A 27,757-nucleotide genomic window follows, 5' to 3' on the forward strand; every position below is an offset into this window, starting at 1 on the left:
GACTCGTCTAGAAAATCAAATAAATAATTCGTGTTTGTACAAATAACGAAATACACGATTGCTTATTATCTACGTAGTGACAACGAGTTACTTCAATGTTTTAAGATAAAAACATAATTTCTGCTGTAGTTTTCTCACAGGTCAAGGTCGTTGTGCACCCTTTTTTTGCACCATTCCTGATTCCGAAAGAAGAGTACGTGCTACTGTTGGATCAGCATGACCGCAGAAGTAAAGAAAGAGGAATATGAAGGAGGTTCCAATACTGCCAATGCATTAGGCAAAAAACTTGAGACGACAATATTTGACATTTTGGAGAGGAGACAGAAAGGGATAACGTGTTGCCCCAGCAAGGTATGAACCAGACTGCATTGCCAGTGTAAAAGGTCCATCAGATCAGTGGATCTGCTGATCGTAGTCGGATGCATGTGTTCTGCGCGAACTTAGAATCCGGTTTTATTCTAGAATGGACCGGGTCCAGGTTAGAATTCTAACCCTGCGCAAGTACAGGGGTGCCATTCTAGAATGAAACCCTTGTTGCTGGTCCATTCTAGAATCGGCCGTGCACAAGGTTGGAATTTGGGTCCAAGTTGGAATAGTCATTTCAGTTAGACTATCACACAGCCAAAGCCACAAATGTGGATTTTCTGTTTGTTTTTGACTCACATGCGAAGCAAAAGTGAGTCTATGTACTCACCCGAGTCGTCCGTCCGTCCGTCCGGACGTCCGTCCGGACGTCCGTCCGGAAAACTTTAACGTTGGATATTTCTTGGACACTATTCAGTCTATCAGTACCAAATTTGGCAAGATGGTGTATGATGACAAGGCCCCAAAAAACATACATAGCATCTTGACCTTGCTTCAAGGTCAAGGTCGCAGGGGCCATAAATGTTGCCTAAAAAACAGCTATTTTTCACATTTTTCACATTTTCTCTGAAGTTTTTGAGATTCAATACCTCACCTATATATGATATATAGGGCAAAGTAAGCCCCATCTTTTGATACCAGTTTGGTTTACCTTGCTTCAAGGTCAAGGTCACAGGAGCTCTTCAAAGTTGGATTGTATGCATATTTTGAAGTGACCTTGACCCTGAACTATGGAAGATAACTGTTTCAAACTTAAAAATTATGTGGGGCACATGTTATGCTTTCATCATGAGACACATTTGGTCACATATGATCAAGGTCAAGGTCACTTTGACCCTTATGAAATGTGACCAAAATAAGGTAGTGAACCACTAAAAGTGACCATATCTCATGGTAGAAAGAGCCAATAAGCACCATTGTACTTCCTATGTCTTGAATTAACAGCTTTGTGTTGCATGACCTTGGATGACCTTGACCTTGGGTCAAGGTCACATGTATTTTGGTAGGAAAAATGTGTAAAGCAGTTCTTAGTGTATGATGTCATTGCTAGGTTTAGTTATTTGACCCTGAAGGTCAAGGTCATGTAAAGGTCAAGGTCAAGCATGTGAGTCGTATGGGCTTTGCCCTTCTTGTTGTTTTTTGTGTGTTTGGTTGGTTTTTTTTTCTCGGGTTTTTTACACTACCTTTACTCAAAGACATCGTGAATTGGGATTGTGATGTTCTGAAAGTGATTACGATTTTGAGAGACACTCAGCACTGATCGCTACGAACGGAAATTTCCGGACTGACAGTGTTTTGCCGATCTCGCTTGTAACTTTTAATCTTATTCATATACATGAAGTTGGTCTTCTGAATTGTGAAGATATAATGTCAACTTTTTTTTAAACCTGTGACAACAGCTCTATAACTCACTCTGTCCTTCTGTTGTCTGTCTGTCGGTTAGTCGGTCTGACCGTCTGTCTGTCTGTCTGTCAAAAAAATTGTCAAAAACCGGACATTTCCGAGAGGGAGACAGCGCTGACATTGCAAGCGGCCGCAACCGGCTCTCATCACAAAAACAACTGCCCTGCAAACAATACCGCCCTGGTAGTCCCCCTTGCTATGGTCTGCCTTTGTTTATTGCGTACTCAGGAGTGTCAACTTTCTTGACATGACATGACATCGCAAGATCACCAAAGGATTTTTTTCAGGGGTAGACAAATCAGCCCCATTTTATCAAAGGGAAGGTGCAGGTGGAGATAATTCAAGGGAAGACAACTCTGTCTTACCTACAAACATTACGGCCCCCTTTATTCAAGGGTTTCATTCTAGAATGGCACCCCTGTACTTGCGCAGGGTTAGAATTCCAACCTGGACCCGGTCCATTCTAGAATGAAACCGGATTCTAAGTTCGCGCAGAACACATGCAATATCTGCTGGACTGTGCATGCACGTGTACGTGTGTGTGTGTGTGTGTGTGTGTGCGCGCGCGCGTGTATGTGTGTGTGTGTGACAGTAACTGACGCTGACGGGGTCTATGTCGACCAAAAGAGTGGGATTCCCTGTAGGTGGAGTTCCTGTGGAGGGATTTCCTGTATACAGGGAATCCCACAGGGTCTAGTTCCAGTAGTGTTTCGCTGATATTGCTGAAAGTCACGTGATGCTTAGCGACATCAGTAGAATTTGATGGTTTTCGATCTTTAGTGATAATTCTTAGAAATTCGAGTATGGATTGCAAGTGTTATTGAAAAACTCTACCCTACGGTGGGATTCCCTGTATACAGGGAATCCCCCTACAGGAACTCCACCTACAGGGAATCCCACTCTTTTGGTCGACATAGACCCCATCAGCGTAACTGTGTCTGTAACTCTCTCAAGCTAGGTTATTTGCCAGTCACCTGTTGTCCATGTTTCTTGGCAGCTAGGCTCTGTTCTTACTAGCAAACATACCTGGTAGATAGTACATGTAATGCCAAATCTTACAGAGCATCTTTGTCAAAGTAATTTAAAAAGAATATTTTCTGTATCTGAAAGTGTTACAGTAATCATTTGCTTCAGATCCAGCATTTCTTTCTTCTGCCTCTATCCAGGTTTCCCAAAAATTTGCTTCGTTTCCGGCCGATTTATGTGGAGCACGTGATGCGCACAAAAAATATTGGCGGTCTAGAAGTGTCGTCTGCGCAATGATCGTGGCGGCGCCTGGGGCTTTCTTGACCGCCAAGGACGACCGCGCACGTTGTGATACGTCATTCGTTAGACCTCAATTCAATCTGACAATTAACTTCCCTCAGATTTTGATTTGGTTTTTTGTTTGTTTTGCCTACCTTATTCCCAGGGGAAACACAACAACTTTAATTGCTTTGCTCCTTTGCAGGTAGCCAGGAAAGTGGACCCTAAGAAGTGGCGTGACCTTATGCCTCTAACTCGAGATGTTGCCAGGAAACTCCGAAGTGAAGGTTGTTTGGAGATCTGCCAGCGAGGATGTGTTTTGACCTCTGACTCGTGGACTGGACCTATTAGACTCAGGCTTGTTTAGAAATGATGTCATTTCTTTACTGCTAAAAATATCTACCAATCAGCTTGTTGGCGCGAAAGTAACGTCACGTGATGAGGGACTGGTCGCCATCTGGTAACTGCCAGACTCATGTTATCTATGTCTGCTTAGTGTTCTAATAAACAGCTGAACTCCCTACAGATTGTGTAGTGTCGCATATATTCGTATGAGTGAACACACATACAAGGCTTCCATCCAAAACGCTCTGTACATGTATGCAATAATGATGACACTGAGCGTGCTCCTAAACTTATGGACAATTTTAGCACACATTTAACTGAAGAAAAAATGGATGCCAATGACAATAATGGCTGGGAGCGTGCTCCTAAACTTACGGACAATGTTAGCACACATTTAACTGTAGAAAAAGTGGATGCCAATGATGATAATGACACCCAGCGTGCTCCTGAATGTAAGGATTACGTAAACACCCATTTGACTGTCAAAAAAGTGGATGTCATTGAAAAAAGAGGTGTGCCAAAACACGCTGCCAAGCCGGGTGACACTGGAATACGCCGCGTCACCGCATGACGTCAAATGCATCAGCTGTTCGCAGTGAGTATCTCCAGAAAATCGCCTCTAACTTCTTCCAAATAACATATCATAACATTGCTGTTGTCTTCACTTTAGCATAAGGTGCTATAGTATCCTGGAATCGATTCATTTTGTTCCTCCGACATATGCGTGGCCCTCGAAGTAAGATTATGTACACTTTTCAAGCATATTCAGTGTAAATTTAGGCATTCCTCAGTTCGTATGGAAAAATAACCTCACGGACAAAGCTGCAGATACCTGGAGAGTAATTAAAGGCCATTTCGTGATACGCACGTCACTTTTTATATTTAGTCAAGTTTTGACTAAATATTTTAACATCGAGGGGGAATCGAAACGAGGGTCGTGGTGTATGTGCGTGTGTCTGTGTGTCTGTGTGTGTGTGTGTGTGTAGAGCGATTCAGACTAAACTACTGGACCGATCTTTATGAAATTTGACATGAGAGTTCCTGGGTATGAAATCCCCGAACGTTTTTTTCATTTTTTTGATAAATGTCTTTGATGACGTCATATCCGGCTTTTCGTGAAAGTTGAGGCGGCACTGTCACGCCCTCATTTTTCAACCAAATTGGTTGAAATTTTGGTCAAGTAATCTTCGACGAAGCCCGGACTTCGGTATTGCATTTCAGCTTGGTGGCTTAAAAATTAATTAATGACTTTGGTCATTAAAAATCTGAAAATTGTAAAAAAAAATAAAAATTTATAAAACGATCCAAATTTACGTTTATCTTATTCTCCATCATTTGCTGATTCCAAAAACATATAAATATGTTATATTCGGATTAAAAACAAGCTCTGAAAATTAAATATATAAAAATTATTATCAAAATTAAATTGTCCAAATCAATTTAAAAACACTTTCATCTTATTCCTTGTCGGTTCCTGATTCCAAAAACATATAGATATGATATGTTTGGATTAAAAACACGCTCAGAAAGTTAAAACAAAGAGAGGTACAGAAAAGCGTGCTATCCTTCTTAGCGCAACTACTACCCCGCTCTTCTTGTCAATTTCACTGCCTTTGCCATGAGCGGTGGACTGACGATGCTACGAGTATATACGGTCTTGCTGAAAAATGGCATTGCGTTCAGTTTCATTCTGTGAGTTCGACAGCTACTTGACTAAATATTGTATTTTCGCCTTACGCGACTTGTTGTTATTCAAGTTGGTATACTTTGATCACAGTTCGTGAATTCATTTGGTCACCGAAAGATTTCACCACTCATGGCAAAGGCAGTGAAATTGACAAGAAGAGCGGGGTAGTAGTTGCGCTAAGAAGGATAGCACGCTTTTCTGTACCTCTCTTTGTTTTAACTTTCTGAGCGTGTTTTTAATCCAAACATATCATATCTATATGTTTTTGGAATCAGGAACCGACAAGGAATAAGATGAAAGTGTTTTTAAATTGATTTGGACAATTTAATTTTGATAATAATTTTTATATATTTAATTTTCAGAGCTTGTTTTTAATCCGAATATAACATATTTATATGTTTTTGGAATCAGCAAATGATGGAGAATAAGATAAACGTAAATTTGGATCGTTTTATAATTTTTTTTTTTTTTTTACAATTTTCAGATTTTTAATGACCAAAGTCATTAATTAATTTTTAAGCCACCAAGCTGAAATGCAGTACCGAAGTCCGGGCTTCGTCGAAGATTACTTGACCAAAATTTCAACCAATTTGGTTGAAAAATGAGGGCGTGACAGTGCCGCCTCAACTTTCACGAAAAGCCGGATATGACGTCATCAAAGACATTTATCAAAAAAATGAAAAAAACGTATGGGGATTTCATACCCAGGAACTCTCATGTCAAATTTCATAAAGATCGGTCCAGTAGTTTAGTCTGAATCGCTCTACACACACACACACACACACACACACACACACACACGCACACACACACACACGCACACACACACACACGCACATACACCACGACCCTCGTTTCGATTCCCCCTCGATGTTAAAATATTTAGTCAAAACTTGACTAAATATAAAAAGGATCCGGTGTAACACGAGAAAATTACTCCCACGAGATTTTTACTCCGGAGTAAAAATTTCGTACGAAAAAGTTACTCCCTTTACGAAAAAAGCACTCCCCCATTGCACGAGAAAATTACTCCCCAAGACAGGTGAGTTCCGAGTAAACATTTCGTACAAAAATGTTACTCCCCTGACGAATAAATAACGAATAAATTACTTCACCCCAACACGAGCAATTTAACTTCCCATGCCAGGTGTACGAAATTTGTACTCCCTTGTCCCCTGTTAGTCTTGGTCAGTGGTGGAAGGGATGGAAGGAGGGTAGCGCGACATTCGTGTGCGCGAGATCACTTATTGGCATTATCCCTTCGCCCGCATCCCATTTTTGCGTACGAGATTTTTTCTGGAAGTAAAAAAAATGTGGAGTAAAAATTTCGTGGAGGGAGTAATTTTTTCGTGCCTTGGGGAGTTCTTTTCTCGTACGAAAAGTGTACTCGGAGTAAGAATTTCGTACGAAATATTTACTCCGGAGTACATTTTTCGTGGAGTAAAAATTTCGTGTTACACCGGCGCACACCCGACAAAAACTTGGGTGACTTCAGAAATTCATGCAGTGTAATCAAACTACAGCACTATACGTCTCAACAAGTGACTGAACTATCAATAAATGACCATCGAACGTTCTCCGATTGTCTGCAGCTTAGTTCGTGAGCTTGATTTTCCATGAGAATCGTGGAAAACCTAGATTTAAACAGAATACGCTTGAGAACTGTGAATAATCTTATCTACGTCCACACATGCGTCCGAGGAACAAAATGAATCGATTCCAGGATACTATAACACCTTATGCTAAAGTGAAGACAACAGCAATGTTATGATATGTTATTTGGAAGAAGTTAGAGGCGATTTTCTGGAGATACTCACTGCGAACAGCTGATGCGTTTGACGTCATGCGGTGACGCGGCGTATTCCAGTGTCACCCGGCTTGGCAGCGTGCAAAAAGGGGCGGCAAAATTGAAGATGCCGGTGTAACACGAGAAAATTACTCCCACGAGATTTTGACTCCAGAATAAAAATTTCGTACGAAAAAGTTACTCCCTTTACGAAAAAAATAGGCCTACATGAGACTAAAAAGTGTTTGTTTCTTAGGTGTGTGTGTGTGTGTGTGTGTGTGTGTGTGTGTGTGTGTGTGTGTGTGTCACTGTGTGTGTGTCACCGTGTGTGTGTGTTTAGGTGTTTGCTGTTTTTTGACTCACATGCGAAGCAAAAGTGAGTCTATGTACTCACCCGAGTCGTCCGTCCGTCCGTCCGGACGTCCGGAAAACTTTAACGTTTGATATTTCTTGGACACTATTCAGTCTATCAGTACCAAATTTGGCAAGATGGTGTATGATGACAAGGCCCCAAAAAACATACATAGCATCTTGACCTTGCTTCAAGGTCAAGGTCGCAGGGGCCATAAATGTTGCCTAAAAAACAGCTATTTTTCCCATTTTTCCCATTTTCTCTGAAGGTTTTGAGATTCAATACCTCACCTATATATGATATATAGGGCAAAGTAAGCCCCATCTTTTGATACCAGTTTGGTTTACCTTGCTTCAAGGTCAAGGTCACAGGAGCTCTTCAAAGTTGGATTGTATACATATTTTGAAGTGACCTTGACCCTGAACTATGGAAGATAACTGTTTCAAACTTAAAAATTATGTGGGGCACATGTTATGCTTTCATCATGAGACACATTTGGTCACATATGATCAAGGTCAAGGTCACTTTGACCCTTATGAAATATGACCAAAATAAGGTAGTCAACCACTAAAAGTGACCATACCTCATGGTAGAAAGAGCCAATAAGCACCATTGTACTTCCTATGTCTTGAATTAACAGCTTTGTGTTGCATGACCTTGGATGACCTTGACCTTGGGTCAAGGTCACATGTATTTTGGTAGGAAAAATGTGTAAAGCATGTGAGTCGTATGGGCTTTGCCCTTCTTGTCTTTATTGTTGTTGTTGCCTGAAATTGTGATTTTAACTAAGAATCCTTTTATGATTCTGTTGTGCATAATAAATGTATAGCTTTTATTCTTTCAGATTTATACCACCAAAAAAAAACTGTCTGCATTTGGTGGGGAGGTGCCTTAAGGTAGTTCACTGGACCCGTTAAATATAAATTGGTTTTTCCCAAAAGTTGGTTATTTTTTAAGTTCGATCTGTCTGCTATGCATTCAGCATAAAAAAAATATAGGGTAGTGGGTTCGTTTCGGAGCTATAAGTCTCGGAAGACAGTGCCCGTTTTGAATTTTGGACCGAAAAATCGAAAAATGGGTATGTTTTGAAAACGGCCAATTACACAAACATCTGCATAGGAATAGTCATTTAAAAAATATCACCCAAAGCAGCAATGGGCAGGTAACGAAGTGCACTGGTAAACGAAAATGTTGCGCATACTCAAACTTTGTGACGTCACGTCTTTTGCCAGAGTTTATTTTAAATTTGTTCCTCATGTTGAGGTATTTTATTGCTGGTAGCCTGGAAATAAATTACGATTTGATGAGATGGGTTGTAAACGCAAGAGCGATCAAAACGGCATTAAAAAAAAACAAAAAAACGACAGGTTGGTGGTGTTTTTAGGGGGGGTTCACTCCCTTGATTAACCCGACCCTTTGCACTAATTACTGTCCAGTGTGCCTCAGAAAAATATGTGTCACGATAATGTAAAGGGCTGTTGTCCGATCATTTGTCTCAGATATATGAGCCAACTAAATTATGTTTTTAAAAACCACTGTTACATATGACCTCTGTTGAAAGTCAAAGGTCACCGCAACTTTGAAAGGCCACAAGTCCGATTCAAATGTAATAAAAACGCCAATCAAAAGGTGGAGGTCACTTGTTTGATACAAGTGTAATAATAAAAATTAATAATCAAGGCTTGGTTTATAATTTTTCTTAATAGTGCGTACTGTTATTTGTTACGGTTTGAAGGCTGGGACTTTTTGAGGGTGGAATTAAAGCAATTTTTCGCCTTATGGGCCCCTTATGCCTCGAAGGACTTCAATTATTGTATTATCTGCTGCCAGCGAACAGCAGAAAGAGGGCTGCATACACAAGACACTTGTTCTTAATACTACTGGCTGTTATTCTAGTTCAAACACCGGTTTTAACATGTGGTATTCTGATGCAATCACGCTGTGAGCATCACGGGTTGGGAGACACTCTCTTACCTGCTACCGGAGCTTCAATGTTAGCTTTGGTGATTATTACGATGTCACTGGCAAAGAGAACGGCTTTGTACCGATTTCATTAGATGCCCACGTGTTTTTGACCTCGTGGTTGGGGGGCGTGTCGCATTGTTTTTATTTCTGGCGGTGTCGTCATTTTCTGACGTCATTCACTTACGCTGCCTGAAAAATGTGACGTTTGTTCTATTTACGTCATTCGAATGTTCGACGTGTTCTTTTTCTTCTGCGTTCCCTGTTCGATGTGTTCGAATTCCCAGCCTGCCAGGAAAAAATGGCGACACAACTCAGTGGCTTCCCTTTGTGTATGAAGAGTAATGTCCCTGTCTCCATTTGACCTGCCTTAACTGGTCAAAAGAAAAGTGAGCCGATTGATGGCATGGCCGTTCATCGCATTTGGATGGTAAAAAGCAAAACCAGTTTCCATTCTTCAACAAGCTGAAGGTTTGCATTGGAAAACAGTAAGTGGGTTTTTTAAATGAGTTTTCAATGTAACTGACAGAACAATTTGTTGTATAATTATTATAATCAGTTGTGTAATGCTTGCAAAACACACACACACATGTACACACGCATCCCCCACCCCACCCCACCCCACATATATACACACACACACACATGTACACACGCATCCCCCACCCCACCCCTTTCCACATATATACACACACACACACACACACACACACACACACACACACACACACACACACACACACAAACTCCAATTTGAACTGTTCCTGTTTCAGTGGTGGACCTTTCTGGTGACCTGTAATTACTCAACTGTCAGTTGGAACATATTAGGGAAAATAATCTATCATCGTGCTTTTGTAAATTTGTTGGTTAAATCAGAATTACTTACAATTCTGTTTCCAGTCCTTTGTGCAAATTCGTATTAATTGGACATTATTTCTTTCAGATGAAAAAATCCTGTCTACAATCGGAGATGGGGGTGGCAATGGGAGGGGGCCACAGTCTGAAGGATGGCTGTACCAAAGCATGCAGTTGGAAGGGGACAACCCATCAAGGTTTACAATTATCAGCTTTGAAAACAGTGAGTACAATTTGGTACATGTATAATTATTGTTGTCAGTTGTTTATTGCTTGCAACAGACCCCACACACACACACACACACACACACACACACTCATAAATTCAATATCAACCGTTTCTGTTTCAGTGATGGACTGGTATGATGAACTTTTCTGTTTTCAATAACATTTAGGAAAACATGTTGTCATTCTGTGCTTGTTTGTTTTTGTTTTTGTGATAACTGAGAATCCTTGTTCTCATTCCTGTGCACATGTATTTATATTGATTTTTATTCGCTCAGATAACAAACAAATCTGCAATTGGTGGGGAGGTGTCTGGACTGGTGGGAAGAATGATTTCATTGATGACAGATGATTGTACCAAAGTTATTCAATCGGAAGAGGGAAAAAACATCGAACTTTCCATTGTCTGTGCTGAAAGTTCTTCTGTTGACCAGTAAGTGAATTGTTTAAATCAGTGTCGTCTTTTTTTTCTGTGGTGCTTAATTTCAATATCAGTTGTGTAATGCTTGCAACACACACACACACAGTGACACACACTCTCTCTCTCTCTCTCTTTCTCTCTGTTTCTTTCTCTGTTGTTACAAATTGGGCTGAGACTTTTGATTTTGGATATGTGGACTTGCGCCTGTGTGTGTATGTGTGTGTGTGTGTGTGCGTGTGTGTCTGTGTGTGTGTGCCTGTGTGTGTGTGTGTGTGTGTATACATTGGTGTGTTTCTTAGTACATGTATTGTATGTGTTTGTTACTGCTAATGTGTGTGTATGTGTGTTTGTAAGTGTATATTTGTGTTAGTGTATGTGTCTGTTAGTGTGTGTTAGTTTTAGTGTGTGTGTGTGTGTGTTTGTGTGTGTGTGTGTGATTTAGTTTGTAATCCCAGCCATTGACTAAGGACTGTGTGTGATTTAGTTTGTAATCCCAGCCATTGACTAAGATTAAGAACCATTTTTCCTTCTCTATCCCAGGTTGGTATCCTGCATAAGATTATGACCACTTCAAAGTCAGGGAGCTGGGCCTGGCCACATAGTTCAAGCAGAAGTTGAACTCCCTCACCATTACCATCATCATATTCTGTGAGGTGGACTTCACCTACGACCAGAAGTTTGACCAGCGTCAAAGAGCGAGTGCAGGCAGCTGCTAGTGCTACAGGACATCATTGCGCGCCATCTCACTTACAAGATTCAACACCTTTGCTGACCCACAGCTTCAGAATGCTGTGTTTGCAAAGCAGCCCGGCATCAAGCCTCATTTACATGGGTGCCATCATTCAGGACTAACACCAACAGTTCATAAACAAATATTCACTGTGCACACACATGTTTGGCAAAGTGGAGCAGAAAACTTGCAGTCTTGCTGCTTGTTCATTTTTATTCATCGATGATTGTTTTTCATCTAGCTACTCCACAAAATATGTTAATATCTTTTGTGATAGCAAGAATCTTAATGAAATGAAGCAGAGCGCTATTTTAAGATCTGAGAAACAAAGGGACGTAATTGCTCTGATATATGACATGTGCAACAAGATGGAAGCAATTTTCTTGGCACCTGTGAGAATAACACGCTTTGGAATGAACAAGAGACTTTACATGCTTGTCGCACGTGTATGCATTAATAGCGCTTACATCCCTTTGTTTCTCATATTTTGTGCTACTGACTTGCTTGTATTACTGATTGTGCAAATACTTTGTATTGTTTTCATCTCTAATTTTGTCATTAACAGTGATCGCTGTCAATAATGAGTTTGCACAGCCCTATGGTATTTACCTTGATGAACCCATACCAACGCATTGTGATTGAAATTCTTAATTGCTGATCCTGTTATCGCCTTCTGATGATTTTTTTTATCAAGTTCAGACTATTATTAGTCAATGTAGTATTGCTTCAATGAGATTAAGTCCACACATAATTTTTGTCTGCCCGATTGATAATACTACAAGGGCGGATCAATTCACTTTGGAGGGGGGGGGTTACAAAATGACTGCGAAGGTACAAGTTGACGGCGCCGAAGGCGCCTAAGCCTCTAGGGGGGTCCGGGGGCATGCCCCCCCCGGAAATTTTTTTTATCCAAAGAAGCAAAATAGAGCTATCTGGTGCATCCTGAGCCAATAAATTACCTCTTTTTGTGGGGGGTGGGGGGGGTTACGTAACCCGTGTAACCCCCCCCCCAGATCCGCCCTTGATACTATGCTGTGGTATTTTACTGAGACTGAAAAATGTGTTGTAATATTTTTTTAGTTCACATTTTTATGTTTTAGCAATTGAAGGAATTTAGTATATATGCAGGTGCTAACATTTGTAATGAAACTTGTCATGTATACATTGCTAAACTTTGTTTGGTCTCTCAAGTAATTTTTCATTGAATTTGCATAAAACATAAGGTTAATTCTTTGAAAAAAAGTTGATAGTTGTGTTTATAACATTGACAAATTGCTGTGTGTATCGATACTGAATTAATTATTTCAGGGTGATTTTTGCTGATTTTTTTTAAAAGAAATGATTTTAAAAAAACTGAGGTATGTTCAGTAGTCTGTATACCCTGATGTCTCGGCAGTACATTATTTGTTATTGTTATTATTGCTAATTTTGTCCTACACATAATCAATTGATTGATACTGATTGTGCAAATACTTTGCATAATTTTCATATGTCATTTGGCATATAAACAGTTATTGATCTCTGTCAAGACTGATTTTGCAAAGTTCTATGGTATTTATCTTCATGCACCCATACCACTATGTAGTAATTTAATTTATTCTCCTAATTGCTGCTCTTTTTATTGCCTTCTAATCAATTGTTCCAGTTTCGACGAATATAATTAAATATAGCATTGCTTGACTTAAATTTAGCCTACACATAATCATTTCTGCGTTATTGACTATTGATTATACTCTGCTGTGCTAACTCAGTAACTGAGCCTAAAAGATTTTTTGTTATTCATTCTCATAAATCAAATTAATACTGTATGCATTGTTCATAATTTTTAAATTGTTACTGTTATATAATTAGTATTAAATTGTTAATAACCTCAAATCTTTAGATATAAAAAAAAAAGATGTGATCTTGAATTTTCTATGCATTGAATTTGTATTTGCAAATGTTATTTTAACGTTTGCATGAGAACGTTAATTTAACGTTTGCATGTGAACGTTTGAATATGGTTTTGTTTTGGTTAATTTTATGTTTGCATGCAAACGTTAAAAAAACGTAAAAATAACATTAAAAAAACGTTAAATATACGTTCCATAATGGTTTTGTTTTGGATCATTTTATGTTCGCATGCAAACGTTAAAAAAACGTAAAAATAACGTTAAGCTAACGGTTATATTATGGTTTTGTTTTGGTTTGTTTTTAGTTATTTTTACGTTAGAGGTTAACGTAAAATTAACGTTAATTTTACGTTATTTTATGGTTAGTTTTTGGTAAAACTAACGTTAAATTAACGTAAAAAGTTAACGTTACATTAACGTTAACCAGATGAGCAAAGTAACGTTAATGTAACGTTAACTTTTTACGTTAATTTAACGTTTACCGCGAACGTTAATTTAACGTTAGCATGCTATCTGGGTTGGAACTTAGCAGCCACTGTCACTAGTGAAGTTCGATTACGTGTACTGCATTGGAAAATATTGCAAAACATTTATCCAACTTATATTCTATTGTGTAAAATGAAAGTGAAGGCTGATAAAAACTGTACATATTGTGAGGATGAACTTGATGTATTGGAGCATTTTTTCTTTGAATGCCCAACCGTGCTCAGGTTTTGGAAATATTAACAGCTATTGTGTTTTCAGCGTAGCAATTCACGACTTTCCGACCTTGACATTGTAGTGGGGGTCAAGTGGGCGTCGGCATCATTGTCCAATCAGAAATAGGGATGCGCTTCCGCTTCCTGTCCCGCCCAGTCTGCGCAAAAGAAATGGCGCAAAACTGTTTGCGCGGAAAAAGGTGATGAAAAAAAAGAACACAACCTGGTTTGATAACCAAATGATTGCGATCTTGCATTCTAGCATCATTTAATGTGGAACAACGACACATCTGATAAACAAATAGCCAGTTTGTTACCAACATGAGAAACTATAGGGTTTAGAATCGAAGCGGTAAACCCGGACGCTGTTTGTACACGTAAATCCGGAGAAGCTATCGAAGTAGGTGACATGTCGTTTCACTCCGAGTGTGCCAGCACCGGCCCTCTACCCGCCAAACCCCCACTAGGCAGGGAAAGTGGTTCGACCTTGCATGAATGCAGGGCAAGTTCGAGTTTGCTAGCTAAAATTGCTGCTAGTGCTTGCCTTGTCTAGATCTGGAACTTTTTCAATTGGATTTTTTCTCTATTATACTGGAATAAGTGGGTGCTTTTCTAGATCTAAGCATCGACCGAATTAGATAATGATGTTCCTTGCATTGCATTCTCCTAAATCTGTTATTCTAACCAGTTTGTTTAAGAATATAATTGTTCGTTTTTTGTTGAAAAGCTTACAAGATTTTTTCTTTTTTAAGTAAGTGGTTTCACACGTACAACATGAGACCCACATGCACTAGACAATGGAAGTTGAGGTCCTCGTTCAATACCACAAATGCCAGTATTATACTTCAGACTCCTTTTGGAGGAATGTGTGGGGTTTGGGTGTTGAACTTGAAGTGGCAGATTGTTTGCACACGTATGAATGTTCGTACGTTCGTACGTGCACGCATGTATGCAGGCATTTGTTTGTCAAGCAGGAACATGCAACATTTTGTTGACCGTATGTGAGTGCGTGTGTAATAAAACCAACGACAAACAATACAAAAAGCTCCAGCTCTGCTTCTTCACCAGTCACAGACGCATTGCGTTGTTCAGCTTTCCAGAAATATATTAACTCAGTCAGAACCCGCTTCATGAATATTTTATTTCAGGAAAAAGTCAATCGAATCTACACAAAAAAAGGTTATTGCGTTGTTCTGTCTTTGAGACTGTACCACGTAATATTGAGCTTCTAGAAGAAACATGTCTGTGGCATAGTTTGACCCAACAGATAGAGAAGTCAACAGAGGTATTCTGCCGTCAGCAGCTTTATTGCTGTTTTGAATTTGATCTTGCATAATTTTATTACATAATTTTGCAACACACAAAGAAATCGTAATTGAATATTTTACGCAAAATTGAATAATTCACAAACATGTTTGTATGAACAAATATTATTTTAAGAAAATATGAGTGTGAGGATGGACGTATTTTGAGTGAAGTAGCAGAAATTCTTTTTAAGTTCTTTAGCTACATGCACACGTTCTGTTAATTACATTCTTAGCAGGGAGATCCAGATTAATAATACTGCTGTGACAGGTTGTGGTTTCCATACACACTTTGAATACAGGAAAACAAAAACAAAAACACAGTTAAAAAAAATGTGCACATAGGATTAAATCATTAAAGTGTACAGAATAAAAGCAACATATGTACAAAAACAAATCTCGTGGTTCTCTTGTCAAACCCACTGTAGTAAGCACAGAATAGGAGAGAAGATTTTGGAGAAGGTGGCTTTACCTACTGAAGTAAATGATCAAGAGGATTCTAAGCATCCAGTGCTAAAGCTCTCAAATCACAAGACATACACACTTGTTGTGGCTATCCGAACTGTTGATTTAAAAAAAAAACATACCTACAAATTGAAAACATCTATTACAAAATTATGTATATTGTATGGATCTGTCTTTGTAAAATATACTGTACAGAAAATTTTAAATAATCTGCACAAAAATCTCGTGGTTCTCTTGTCAAGTAGTAGGCACAGAAAAAAACCCAAAAAAACCTGTGTTTTGTCTTGTAAATTATACTTTACTAAATGTGTACAGTATTCTAAGAAAAAAAAGTCTTCCTTTTTATCATATCAATTGCCTCCCTTGAATTTTATTTGTAAAATAATTCTGAGAAAAAAAAGCTTTCTACTTAAAAGCAGTGCAATCAAGAAAATGGGTACAACCTGTGTGTATACCTTTATTCCTTATTCTTTTTATTTAATTGAGGATGTCACTACGCAGTTTTACTGATTTAAAAAAAAATTCGCTTCAAATTATCTCCCTTGAAGAAACACTTCTTTTTACAATTAAATTTTGTTTACACGAAGAGGTAGTTTTAAAGGTATATATACAAAAAAACAATATTGCAACCTTAGATGTATTTACATTTGGACTAATTCCATTAAAAAAAAATTCAAACTATAAATGATAAATCAAAATAAAACAGATTTTGGGGCTGTACACAAGCTAATAGGATTAAACACGAAAGTCGTACCCAAGAATCGTCAAATACTTTTGCTAACAGCTATACTTAAACATAAGAAAATATGATCTGCATCTCTTGTTATGAAGATGATGGCACTGGTCCACCGAAGTGCATGCCATATATGCTTTACTGTGCGCTCTCCCTCTCAATGGTCTTTCTCTGGCTGACTCGATTCTGAGGAGATAAAAGAAAACACATTCAGTACAAGCTGTAAAAAATAACAACAAAACTAGTATTACTTAAAGTAGCTGCTGGTTTCTGAGTATTTGATTGAAGGCCCAATCCGACTTGTAAGAAGTTTGCCCGACTGTCGCAGATTTGGTCAGGTATGGAGTAAAATCATGCCTCAATTTGGTAACATACAAACTGCAATATTCTAAGGCTGTGAGTGTGAGAATACATCGGTGCCACTTTTTAAAAACTTTCTTTTTGTGTGTGCGCATGTTTTAGTGCCAAAAATGAAGAGGCCGAGTGCTCTCTCTGCAAAACTTGTGTGAAGCTTCAGAGCTCTATCAATGGTTTGAAAGAAAAAACATACTTTTCCATTTTTGACGTTCTTGTTCCCTTCCCTGTGAAATTTACTGTCCGTAGGTTACCGGATTTTGTTAATGTCCGTGAAAACCTCAACTATTCATTGCTGAGTGCCTAGTGATAGCTATCCCCCCCAACGACCTAGCACTGCTGAATCCTGATTCTTCCCATTGTTTGATTCTGTAATGAAATTGTGTAGTTGGTAGTTATGTGAGCTTCTTCTTGGAGGGGTGGGGGTGGGGGGGGGGGGGTGCTGGTTGGTTGGGTTTTTGGGGGTTATTAAACCATCAGATTAAAAAGTAAGACTTCATTGTAATGTGCAGATATTTGTTCAGGTGCCCACCATTTTGTATGTGAAAACATGTTGCTAAATAACATGAACCCAACCATAAAACGTGATGTAGGTGAGTAGCCCATCTAGAAAAAAGAACCTGTTCTAATTCGGAATTAGAACAGGTTCGTTTTTCTAGATGGGCTACTCACCTACATCACGTTTCATGGTTGGGTTCATGTTAGTTAGCAACATGTTTTCAAATTCTCATCAGGCAATCACGGCTGACACTAAACACAGAACAGGTGGGAGAGACATAATTCAATTTACTCACCTTCCTTGCATTGTGAGACTGGCCATATGAATCTGCTGAAGTAGTTCCTGCACATATTTAATCAAATATTCATCTTAATAACGTGTTAATATCGCTTGTTCTAGCAAATCAGACTTGACAGTTTTCTGATGGCTTGCACAATTTAAGAGCTTGCCTGTCCCCAATCATTACAATAAGAAACAACATCTAGTATGCAAGTATTTTCAGGGTATGAACGTTTTAATATAATGTCGGTTCTTCTGGGGGCATGGAGAAACACCTTACACAAAGTAGAACATACACAACAAATTTCAAACAATTGAGGTCACACCATAGTTTTACTCACAAACAAACAACAGCAATACAATAAACAGTCTGCAAACGCCTACATGTTGTCTACACTAGGTATAAAGAAACAAAGAAGCACATGAAGACGGGCTTTGTCAAGTAGACCATTATAGCGAATGAGCAACAGCTGATGATCCAGACCACCAAATTGACATGATTTCCCCTTATTCAGTTTGTGATTGTAGTCATATTGACGATGCATGACTTCAATTTTTCAAAGTAAGTCTATTGGTGCGTTTACGGATACATTCATTGTCACAATTACGACATGCTAATGTCTAACCTGGGTAAACTTCAATTCATGACTTTTTTCAAACTGGCATAGAAATTATGAGCATACCAGAATTATTTTCCTGTTAGACTGTCTTCTTCTTTTTCTTCTTCTGCGTTTGATATTCAATTCATGGCTGTCATATCGTCAGGTCAGTGGCTGCCATGAAGTCTGCAGTCTTCAGTGTCGGACTGTCAAATTAGATGATATTGTAAAGAAAGTAAGTAACATCTCATGATATTCTAACTTCAATTACATCACCTGTCTCACAGTCTGCCTCTTTAAAAAATTAATGAATAATTTCAGTAACATAATTTTTGGGTAAAAAATAAAAAGGTATGAGAAATAATCCTTACTTTTTTTGTAATAACCCTCACCACCAATTGTTTTATTTCATTTCCATTTTAACAGATTTAGCACCTCTCCGAAAGCCAGAAATACACTTTAAATCCCACGCCCCCCCCCCCCCCCCCCCCTACATAAACTAATTAAATAACTAATTAAGGAAAAAAATCCTTACATCATAAAAAGTCAGAACCACCAAAACCACCCCCCCCCCCCTCCCACCCATCCAATAAAACCTGAATACAAAAACACTTCAAAATAAAAAATGAAAACATTTAATTCCACTTACAAAATATAAAAGTTGTTATGCTTTATTTTCATTATCTGTTTACAAACACATAAATTGCTGTGCAAATCTTTTTAAAAACATCAATGCCTGAGACACCAGTAACCTGTTTATATTGTTGACCTTGTAGCTTTTCAGTTTAAGAGGCTGTTCTGGAATCTGCACTAAAGTCAAACATAACCATGAATACCGTGGGAAAAATATTACATCACCAAGACCGAAAAAATAACACCAACCGACACTCCTCACCCTTATTTCACCCACTATGCCAACCCAAAGACTGGAAAATAATAATCAAATACAGAATGAACAAAAATGCTTGATTTCATTTCTTCAATGATAAGTTGAAAATCTTCATTCTTCATAATAATGTTATTAGCATAATGTGTAATTGCCACAATTTACAGAGTTTAATTAAAAAAAAATGATGCGATAAAAATCAAAGTGAAAACATTTGTTTTTATACTGATACCTTAATATTTACCTTGTGGCTTGTGTGCCTCAGGTTTAGGAGCGGCTCAAACGTCCTCTGCTCCTCAGTCTGCAAGAAATTAAGCGATGGCCTGAAGGAGAATAGAAAAAGATCCTTTGTCAGCACCCTGTGTATGTGTGTGGGTGGGTGTGTTAGATAAATAGGTGGGGGGGGGGGGGGGAGGTGCAATAGCTACCACGCCTAATGCAGTCTGCAAAACAAGTGCAACACTTCTACAGAGCTTTTATGATACAAACTACAAAGCTTCAAATAAGAAACACATTACAATCAAATGAAAGCTGAGCCTGTCATTGCAAAATAAGGAATAAACAACAATCCAGTGGCATGTAAAATATTGTTCCTTCAGAAAGATGGCTCTGACAGCAGAAACAATTTAACTTGAAGTTTGAGTCCAAAATTATTTCTCTACATTAGTGAACGTACTTGCAGTAATACCCCTCACACATGAACTATTCACAGACTGAATAACAGTGTGTTCCCAATGTTGCTTCCGTGTATCGGTTAGATCCATCTCGGTTAGATCCATCTGCAGAGTACGGATTGTCATCCGTTTAAAAAGGAAAAACAATCAGAACTTGTCATCAGTGATCAACCTACCTTGCAAGAGTGGGGTGAAACACTCACTTCCTGCCAACATGTCTGCAAAAAAAAGAGGAAACAATACCAATGGAAGCTTAAAATGGTTCTTTTGTTCAATATGTGTACACGTGCTTCATTTCTGGGGTGAAAGTGTAAAATATATTGATGGATTGATAGAACAATATTGCCTCAAGTTCACCGCACCAAAAAATACTTATCAATCAACATTGTCATCACTCGATCAGCTGTTCCATCTCTTTCATAAGTGTGTGTGTGATGGTGTGAGCGTGTGTGTGTGTGTTTGTGAACAAGCGTTGAAAAACGTATGTTTACCTTGCTCTAGATCTACCGACTTTCGTAGGCGGAGACTTCTCTGCCGTGACAGCGGCTTCGTTTCCCTGGCAGAATTCAACATCTTGTACAGATCTGCCGGTGATTTTCATTTCCTCCGCTTCTAGAGTCACTTGATCCACAGATTTAACGAACATTGAATGTTCTTTTAGTTCTTGTGACGGAAGTAAAATCAAGGAATTAAGTGGGCATTCCTGAGCCCTCTGCTGGCTTCATGTCCACAAAGTAAATCGCACAAACTTGCAGGGTTTGGGGGTAGTTTATTACTTTGAAGAAGAACAGCTAGTCGTCGCTGCCCGTTCAGCATTCTTCGCGCGACTTTTGTTTTGCAGAGGAAGGCATATGCAGTTTTTTTCCTGATGAATGTTGCCAGGGTGCACAAACTGAGAAAGCATTCCCGATTTTCCACAATTTTCCACTTCTTTACAGTCTTTTGCACAACATGATTTATAACTGCCGGTGTACGTCTAATTCATGATGCCAACCAGCTGGGTCAAAAGTTACGTTCGAGAAAATACTCGTTGAACTAAGTTCCAAACGAATGTCAAGGCCAGTTCTTGACTGGTTTTGAACTGAAGTTGGGCTCCAAATGAAAATAAACACTTCCTCCAGCTGCGCGACCCATTGATAACAACAGTTGGAACTGGTAGGAAGATGAACAGGTCTTGCGAACTGGCTACACACTGTTACGGTTCAAGTTTAAGTTCAAAGTAAACACTCAACTGAGGTTGCAGGTAATGGCGGACTTGACTTCCTTCATAACCAAATATCACTCTTCTGACAAAAAAACGCAAATGCTATGTTAAACCGGAAAATACGTAAACCGGAAAAGGAAGCGCATCAAAACCAAAATGGCAGCCCCCATGAAATACGAAAGGTCACGGAAAAAAGTCGTGAATAGGGCCCGATATTTAGACGAGACAAGTATAATGCCGACGAGTCGAAGACGAGTCGCATTATACTTGTTCGAGTCTAAATATCGGACCCTATTGCTACGCTGAAAACACAATAGCGTTTATATAGCTATTCTGACATTAAATTCTGTGTTAGAATCATGTTTTTGTCAGCGACAAGTACCAGAATGGTCCATGTCGTTGATTGCAGACGACGGTTCCCTTTCCGCATGAAGCCACGGAAATAACCGAACATTGAAAAACCCACGGACATGTATTACGGAGAAAACTCGAGATAACCGGATGCTTAGCATTACGTCAATATGTTAGGAATCATATGACGTCATGACGTATCATGCTTGCCTACGTAGATTGTATGTTCGAAAGTCTGACTTCTGTTGGGAATTCGCGTGGTGAAGACAGCGGTAAATCTGTAGATGATAAGAGAACAAGGATTGTCTCAGAAGAAACGACGAAATGTTTCAGACCGGTAACTTCATTTCAACATTGCACTATACAATGGACGTTCTATGTGACAGGAGAGTTTGCTGATTTTGTGTTAAACATTGGAGAGATCGTCTGCTAGAATCCGAGATAGGTCGCTTCAGATTGCAGCTTCTGGAAATTTGCAAGGTTTGTTGCCTGTTAAAGAACTGGATTTTACACGTAATGTAGGGCCTATGTCATGTACAGTAAGCAACAACAAAAACACACACAAAGCAAATGGCATCGTCTGTCGACTAGTCACAGAGTGACAGAAACAAACCTGGCGAGGTATGCGTGTACTTTATACACGTGGAAGAAACCGGAACCACGCGTCTTTGTTATTGCCGATATCGTTTGGATATCGGCAAAAATGGCCAACTTTTGTATCGTTATGCTTTGATGATCGGAAAAGGGATGTGTGAGACCATCCAATCACAGCCCCCGAATTCCCCCACGTGTCCATCAGAATAGCTATATTAACAGCTATTGTGTTTTCAGCGTAGCAATAGGGCCCGATATTTAGACGAGACAAGTATAATGCCGACGAGTCGAAGACGAGTCGCATTATACTTGTTCGAGTCTAAATATCGGACCCTATTGCTACGCTGAAAACACAATAGCGTTTATATAGCTATTCTGACATTAAATTCTGTGTTAGAATCATGTTTTTGTCAGCGACAAGTACCAGAATGGTCCATGTCGTTGATTGCAGACGACGGTTCCCTTTCCGCATGAAGCCACGGAAATAACCGAACATTGAAAAACCCACGGACATGTATTACGGAGAAAACTCGAGATAACCGGATGCTTAGCATTACGTCAATATGTTAGGAATCATATGACGTCATGACGTATCATGCTTGCCTACGTAGATTGTATGTTCGAAAGTCTGACTTCTGTTGGGAATTCGCGTGGTGAAGACAGCGGTAAATCTGTAGATGATAAGAGAACAAGGATTGTCTCAGAAGAAACGACGAAATGTTTCAGGCCGGTAACTTCATTTCAACATTGCACTACACAATGGACGTTCTATGTGACAGGAGAGTTTGCTGATTTTGTGTTAAACATTGGTGACTGGAGAGATCGTCTGCAAAAATCAGAGATAGGTCGCTTCAGATTGCAGCTTCTGGAAATTTGCAAGGTTTGCTGCCAGTTAAAGAACTGGATTTTACACGTAATGTATGTCATGTACAGTAAGCAACAACAAAAACACACACAAAGCAAATTGCATCGTCTGTCGACTAGCCACAGACACAAGCCTTGCGAGGTATGCGTGTACTTTATACACGTGGAAGAAACCGGAACCATGCGTCTTTGTTATTGCCGATATCGTTTGGATATCGGCAAAAATGGCCAACTTTCGTAGCGTTATGCTTTGATGATCGGAAAAGGGATGTGTGAGACCATCCAATCACAGCCCCCGAATCCCCCCACGTGTCCATCAGAATAGCTATATATTGAAATGTACATGAGTTGTTCTTTGCTACTGGTGACAAGTGGGGGTCAGCTCACACGGACGCATTTTTTCAATACAGTCTAGGGGAGAAACTGGTCACAACGCACCCAGTGCATGCCAGAGAGATAGGAGAATCGCCACAATCAAAGAAAATACCACACTCATTCAATAGATATGGAAATATTAAGATTTACTGTGAAAATGCTTGCAAAAATGGCGACCAAAAACGGGAACGCACACTTGGTGCGTCTTTGAAGACTTACCTCCCGTTCTGTGTTGTTGATAATGGTCGTGTCTGTGCTGTTTTTGTTTAAATAGTATCTAATTAAACTGATGCAGTTCTTGAAATGTTGCAAATTATTGTTGTCTTTGTGAAATGCGAGATTGTTCTGAGGCGTAATCTGCATACGGCTGATGTCACACATAGGGTACCCCACTTCGATCAGCGCATCACTCCAAATGAGCTTCATAGCAGAAAAGCAGATACACTACCAAAACACTGCATAACAGATCTACAAGTCTGAGCCAGAATCATTGAAATTTACTTTCTGTATAAAATATTGCAATCAAATTTGTTCACGCCGTCACACAAATAACGCAGGTTACCCTCGCCTTCGATTCAAAGTAACTCCAATCTGACTGAATTACCATCGAAACGCAGATGACGAACTGATTCACCACACATTTGTGGTATTTTACACACAAATTTCAACTGTGTTGTTTCGCGATAAACAGCCATAAACAAACAAATTTGGCGCCGTCACGTCGCCTCGGAAGGAATAACGCAAGTGACCAAGAGATTGTTTCCGATACCTGTCTGATTAAAATCATCGTTTTTTCACGAATGACGGCTCTTTGGCAGATCTGGTGAGTTGGAAACTGTCTATGAATGTTTCATCCCCGAGTACGCAGTACTAGGGTCCAGCAGACTTTAATTGTGTGTCTGTGTGTGTGTGTGTGTGTGTGTGTGTGTGTGTGTGTGTGTGTCTGTCTGTCTGTCTGGACTTAACAGCTTATTGCTGGGAAACTACTGGGCGCAGTTCGTTCAAAAGTTGATACACTAACTTGATAATAGGTCCGATTGATCGTATTAAAACTTCATAATGTTACCTGGGACCTAAATGCGAAATTAACCACAAAAAAACGACTTGGCGGTGGGAGGAATTCGCGGTGCAACAGCCAGCCAGGCAGTCTGATAGAACGGTGCAAGGTCTCGGCAAACCAAGACTACTAGTGATACCCGTTACAGAATTAATTGTGAATAAGCAACAAAAACGTGTTAAATGTTTGATGGCATCATACAAAACAAAATGCCATAAATTTATTGGGAGAAAATAGTGTGCACCGTACAATAACAGTTTTACACATCAGCAAATAGGAAAAAGTAACAGTTGGTACTGTGAACAATAAAACGCCTGTCAAATGTTCATATAATTGGGAAAGGATAAAACAGCGTTAATGTGTGCCCTTTTATGAGATTTCAGTCATTGTGGACAGTCTGAGAATTCAGTCAATGTGACAAAATGATTTTGTCACGCTTCAATTAAGATGCATGTTAGTTAAAATGTACAAAAACAATATGTAACACCAATTATATAATTGGGAAAGAAATCTTGTTGCCGTTCGCCGACAGCTCGAGTCACCCACAATGAAATGTTTGTACGATCGACTGCACTTAAATTAGCGGCTACATTGACATAAGTGAAGTACATAAATGTGCAAAAAAATGTGCCCATAGAACAATATTTTTACACATCACCATACATGTCTTGAGCTGTCTTAAGACAGGAAAAAAACAACCAGCGTTAAATGGAACAACATGTTTACACTTTGGCAAACATGTGAATAAAAAGTAGTTAAAATGTGAAGTTGGTTCTGCGAACAACAAAAGTTTACATATGCATTGTGCACAGAGAAGCAAAATGTTTACAGATCACCATGCATATGTATAGAGAAAAACACTCTCACACAACGCTAAATGTGCAAATGAACTGTGTGCACATCGTCATGCTTACAATTGAGAGGTGGAGAAAAAGACAGCACTAATGATCGCAAAAAAGAACACTATCATAGTTGCACATCAGTACACCCGTACTTGCAAAAAGTACAGCAAAAGTACAGTTTGTTCACACACACACACACACACACACACACACACACACACACACACACACACACACACACAGAGTAGCAAACTCAAAGGGATTGAGAAAATGCAATCATGTGCAAAATGAACAAAATATCAATGTATATGTATGTAACAACTAAAACCACACACAACACACTGAACTAAAGTTGCAAAGGTGTGTACAAAGAGAATAAAAACAAATATTTACACATCACCAACTTAGGTTTGAAATGATCTGAATGCAAACATAGTTGCACATCCAGTCACTCTGTGAGGCAAGTACCCTGACTTTGACAACAAAAGCTATCTTTCCAGACCATCATCAACCAATTTTCAGATGCAGAACACATGTAATGAGCGCTTTTGCTGCTAGCCCTGCTTACCTCCCCTGGCGCGAGCGCTAGAGGACACGGGGAAAAAATTGCTTCTTTGCGATGTGTAAATCGGTACTTTTCTATTTTATTCTGCAGCTTAGGTAACTGCGCATAATCTTCATTGGTTTTTTTAAATGTGTGGTGTCGAGGTATGTCCGAATCATATGCTACCCATCTTTTACACATGGCGCAGTTACCTAAGCTGCAGAAATTAAATAGAAAAGTACCGATTTACACATCGCAAAGAAGCAATTTTTAACCCGTGTCCTCTAGCGCTCGCGCCAGGTAGGTAAGACGCTTCTCTCTCTTGGGCCCAGGGAGGTGACCAATGCTAGCAGCAAAACCGCTCATTGTAAAAAGTACATCAATAGTTTGTTCACACACTGTAGCAGCTAAATTGGGTGTGGGTTGTGGATCATGGTGTTACACATCAGCAAATAGGAATGAAAAAGTAACCCATTGGTAAATATACAGTGGGTTCTGTCGTTAAATGGTGCCCTTTTATGAGATTTCAGTCAATGTGGACAGTCTGAGAATTCAGTCAATGTGACAAAATGATTTTGTCACGCTTCAATTAAGAAGCATGCTAGTTAAAATGTGTAAAAACAATATGTAACACCAATTATAGAATTGGGAAAGAAATCTTGTCGCAGTTCGCGTCACCCACAATGAAGAGTGGACAAAGTTGTCGATACCTGATCACTAACTGCAGCGGAAGAGAGTGGACATCCCCCGATCTGTCGCCTTGTCTGCGGAAGCGAATGACGTCTTCCTATGAGAAGAAAATGAGAAAAAAAGAATATATAGATTGTACACAGGTGTATGGGTAAAATTGAACTTGAGCGTGTTAAATTCATAGCTCATAATTCAGGGGCATTTAAGTCTCCAAATTTGCAGAACGTGCACTTGCAATCACCCAAATAAATTAAAAATGCTGAAATTTGTAGAATCTGCATTTGCTATCAATTCATTGGGATTTACCTGTCAAGTGTGGACAAAGTTGTCGATGTCTGGTCGATGCCTGAACACCAACAGCAGCGGAAGAGAGTGGACATCCCCCTATCTATCGCCTTGTCTGCGGAAGAGAATGACGTCTTCCTATGTGAAGAAAATGAGGAAAAAGAAAATGAGGAAAAAGAATATATAGATTGTACACAGGTGTATGTGTAAATTTGAACTTTAGCGTGTTAAATTCATAGCTCATAATCTCATAATTCAGTGGCATTTAAGTCTCTAAATTTGTAGAACGTGCACTTGCAATCACCCAAATAAATTAAAAATGCTGAAATTTTTAGAACCTGCATTTGCTATGACCCAAATTACTGAAAAATGCTGAAGTTTGGAGCACAATCATCCGTCAATTAATTGGGGTTTACCTGTCAAGGGTGGACAAAGTTGTCGATGCCTGATCACTAACTGCAGCGGAAGAGAGTGGACATCCCCCGATCTGTCGCCTTGTCTGCGGAAGCGAATGACGTCTTCCTATGTGAAGAAAATGAGGAAAAAGAATATATAGATTGTACACAGGTGTATGGCTAAAATTGAACTTGAGCGTGTTAAATTCATAGCTCATAATTCAGGGGCATTTAAGTCTCCAAATTTGCAGAACGTGCACTTGCAATCACCCAAATAAATTAAAAATGCTGAAATTTGTAGAACCTGCATTTGCTATCAATTCATTGGGATTTACCTGTCAAGTGTGGACAAAGTTGTCGATGCCAGGTCGATGCCTGAACATAACAGCAGCGGACGAGAGTGGACATCCCCCTATCTGTCGCCTTGTCTGCGGAAGAGAATGACGTCTTCCTATGTGAAGAAAATGAGGAAAAAGAATATATAGATTGTACACAGGTGTATGGATAAATTTGATCTTTAGCGTGTTAAATTCATAGCTCATAATTCAATTTTATTTCTCAAATAGATCAGATAGATGTAGCTGTTGTAAACTTTGCGATTGTGAAGGAAATGTATCGGCAGAATACATCGCGCGTCATGAATCGTAGCGCTCCTCGTAGCGCCGAACGTTGTAAATCGCAACGCTGCACAACGCGCATCGCGCTGTGAATCCACTTCGGACAAAATTCTCCATCTCTAACCCCTATCTGTCGCCTTGTCTGCGGAAGAGAATGACGTCTTCCTATGTGAAGAAAATG

The 27,757-nt window shown here is 39.3% G+C and overlaps 1 protein-coding gene and 3 long non-coding RNA genes across 5 annotated transcripts; 2 read left to right on the top strand and 2 right to left on the bottom strand.

Annotated features, from left to right (window-relative positions):
• Positions 1-165: 165 nt before the first annotated feature.
• LOC138945708 (uncharacterized) lies at positions 166-3,533 on the top strand. Its single transcript, XR_011449092.1, has 2 exons — positions 166-351; positions 3,218-3,533. It is a non-coding gene; the product is annotated as an uncharacterized lncRNA (long non-coding RNA).
• Positions 3,534-8,940: 5,407 nt separating this feature from the next.
• LOC138945710 (uncharacterized) lies at positions 8,941-12,368 on the top strand. Of its 2 annotated transcripts, none has more exons than XR_011449095.1 (4): positions 8,941-9,632; positions 10,088-10,222; positions 10,503-10,657; positions 11,186-12,368. It is a non-coding gene; the product is annotated as an uncharacterized lncRNA (long non-coding RNA). The 2 variants fall into 2 exon arrangements; XR_011449096.1 differs by having other exon boundaries at positions 10,573-10,657.
• A 3,008-nt stretch (positions 12,369-15,376) lies between these two features.
• LOC138945709 (uncharacterized) lies at positions 15,377-21,117 on the bottom strand. Its single transcript, XR_011449093.1, has 6 exons — positions 20,250-21,117; positions 19,935-19,976; positions 19,329-19,407; positions 18,283-18,404; positions 17,616-17,662; positions 15,377-16,653 (listed from the first exon to the last, which is right to left on the bottom strand). It is a non-coding gene; the product is annotated as an uncharacterized lncRNA (long non-coding RNA).
• Positions 21,118-25,699: 4,582 nt separating this feature from the next.
• LOC138946102 (uncharacterized) lies at positions 25,700-27,493 on the bottom strand. The gene is made up of 4 exons (XM_070317611.1): positions 27,295-27,493; positions 26,981-27,086; positions 26,586-26,702; positions 25,700-26,376 (listed from the first exon to the last, which is right to left on the bottom strand). Exons 1-4 carry the CDS (start codon positions 27,365-27,367, stop codon positions 26,307-26,309), a joined length of 366 nt encoding a protein of 121 aa, XP_070173712.1. The 5' UTR covers positions 27,368-27,493; the 3' UTR covers positions 25,700-26,306.
• Positions 27,494-27,757: the final 264 nt, after the last annotated feature.

This window comes from Littorina saxatilis, linkage group LG13 (genome assembly GCF_037325665.1).
Source record: "Littorina saxatilis isolate snail1 linkage group LG13, US_GU_Lsax_2.0, whole genome shotgun sequence".
Classification (NCBI taxonomy): Eukaryota; Metazoa; Mollusca; class Gastropoda; order Littorinimorpha; family Littorinidae; genus Littorina; species Littorina saxatilis.

What these genes read in the sequence shown, in the direction of transcription:
- LOC138946102 (XM_070317611.1), bottom strand. Translation starts at nt 27,367, where the DNA reads ATGTCCACTCTCGTCCGCTGCTGTTATGTTCAGGCATCGACCTGGCAT. An exon ending in ACTTTGTCCACACTTGACAG is followed by an intron (nt 27,087 to 27,294) that starts GTAAATCCCAAT and finishes TTCTTCACATAG; the next exon opens with GAAGACGTCATTCGCTTCCG. An exon ending in ACTTTGTCCACACTTGACAG is followed by an intron (nt 26,377 to 26,585) that starts GTAAATCCCAAT and finishes TTCTTCTCATAG; the next exon opens with GAAGACGTCATTCGCTTCCG.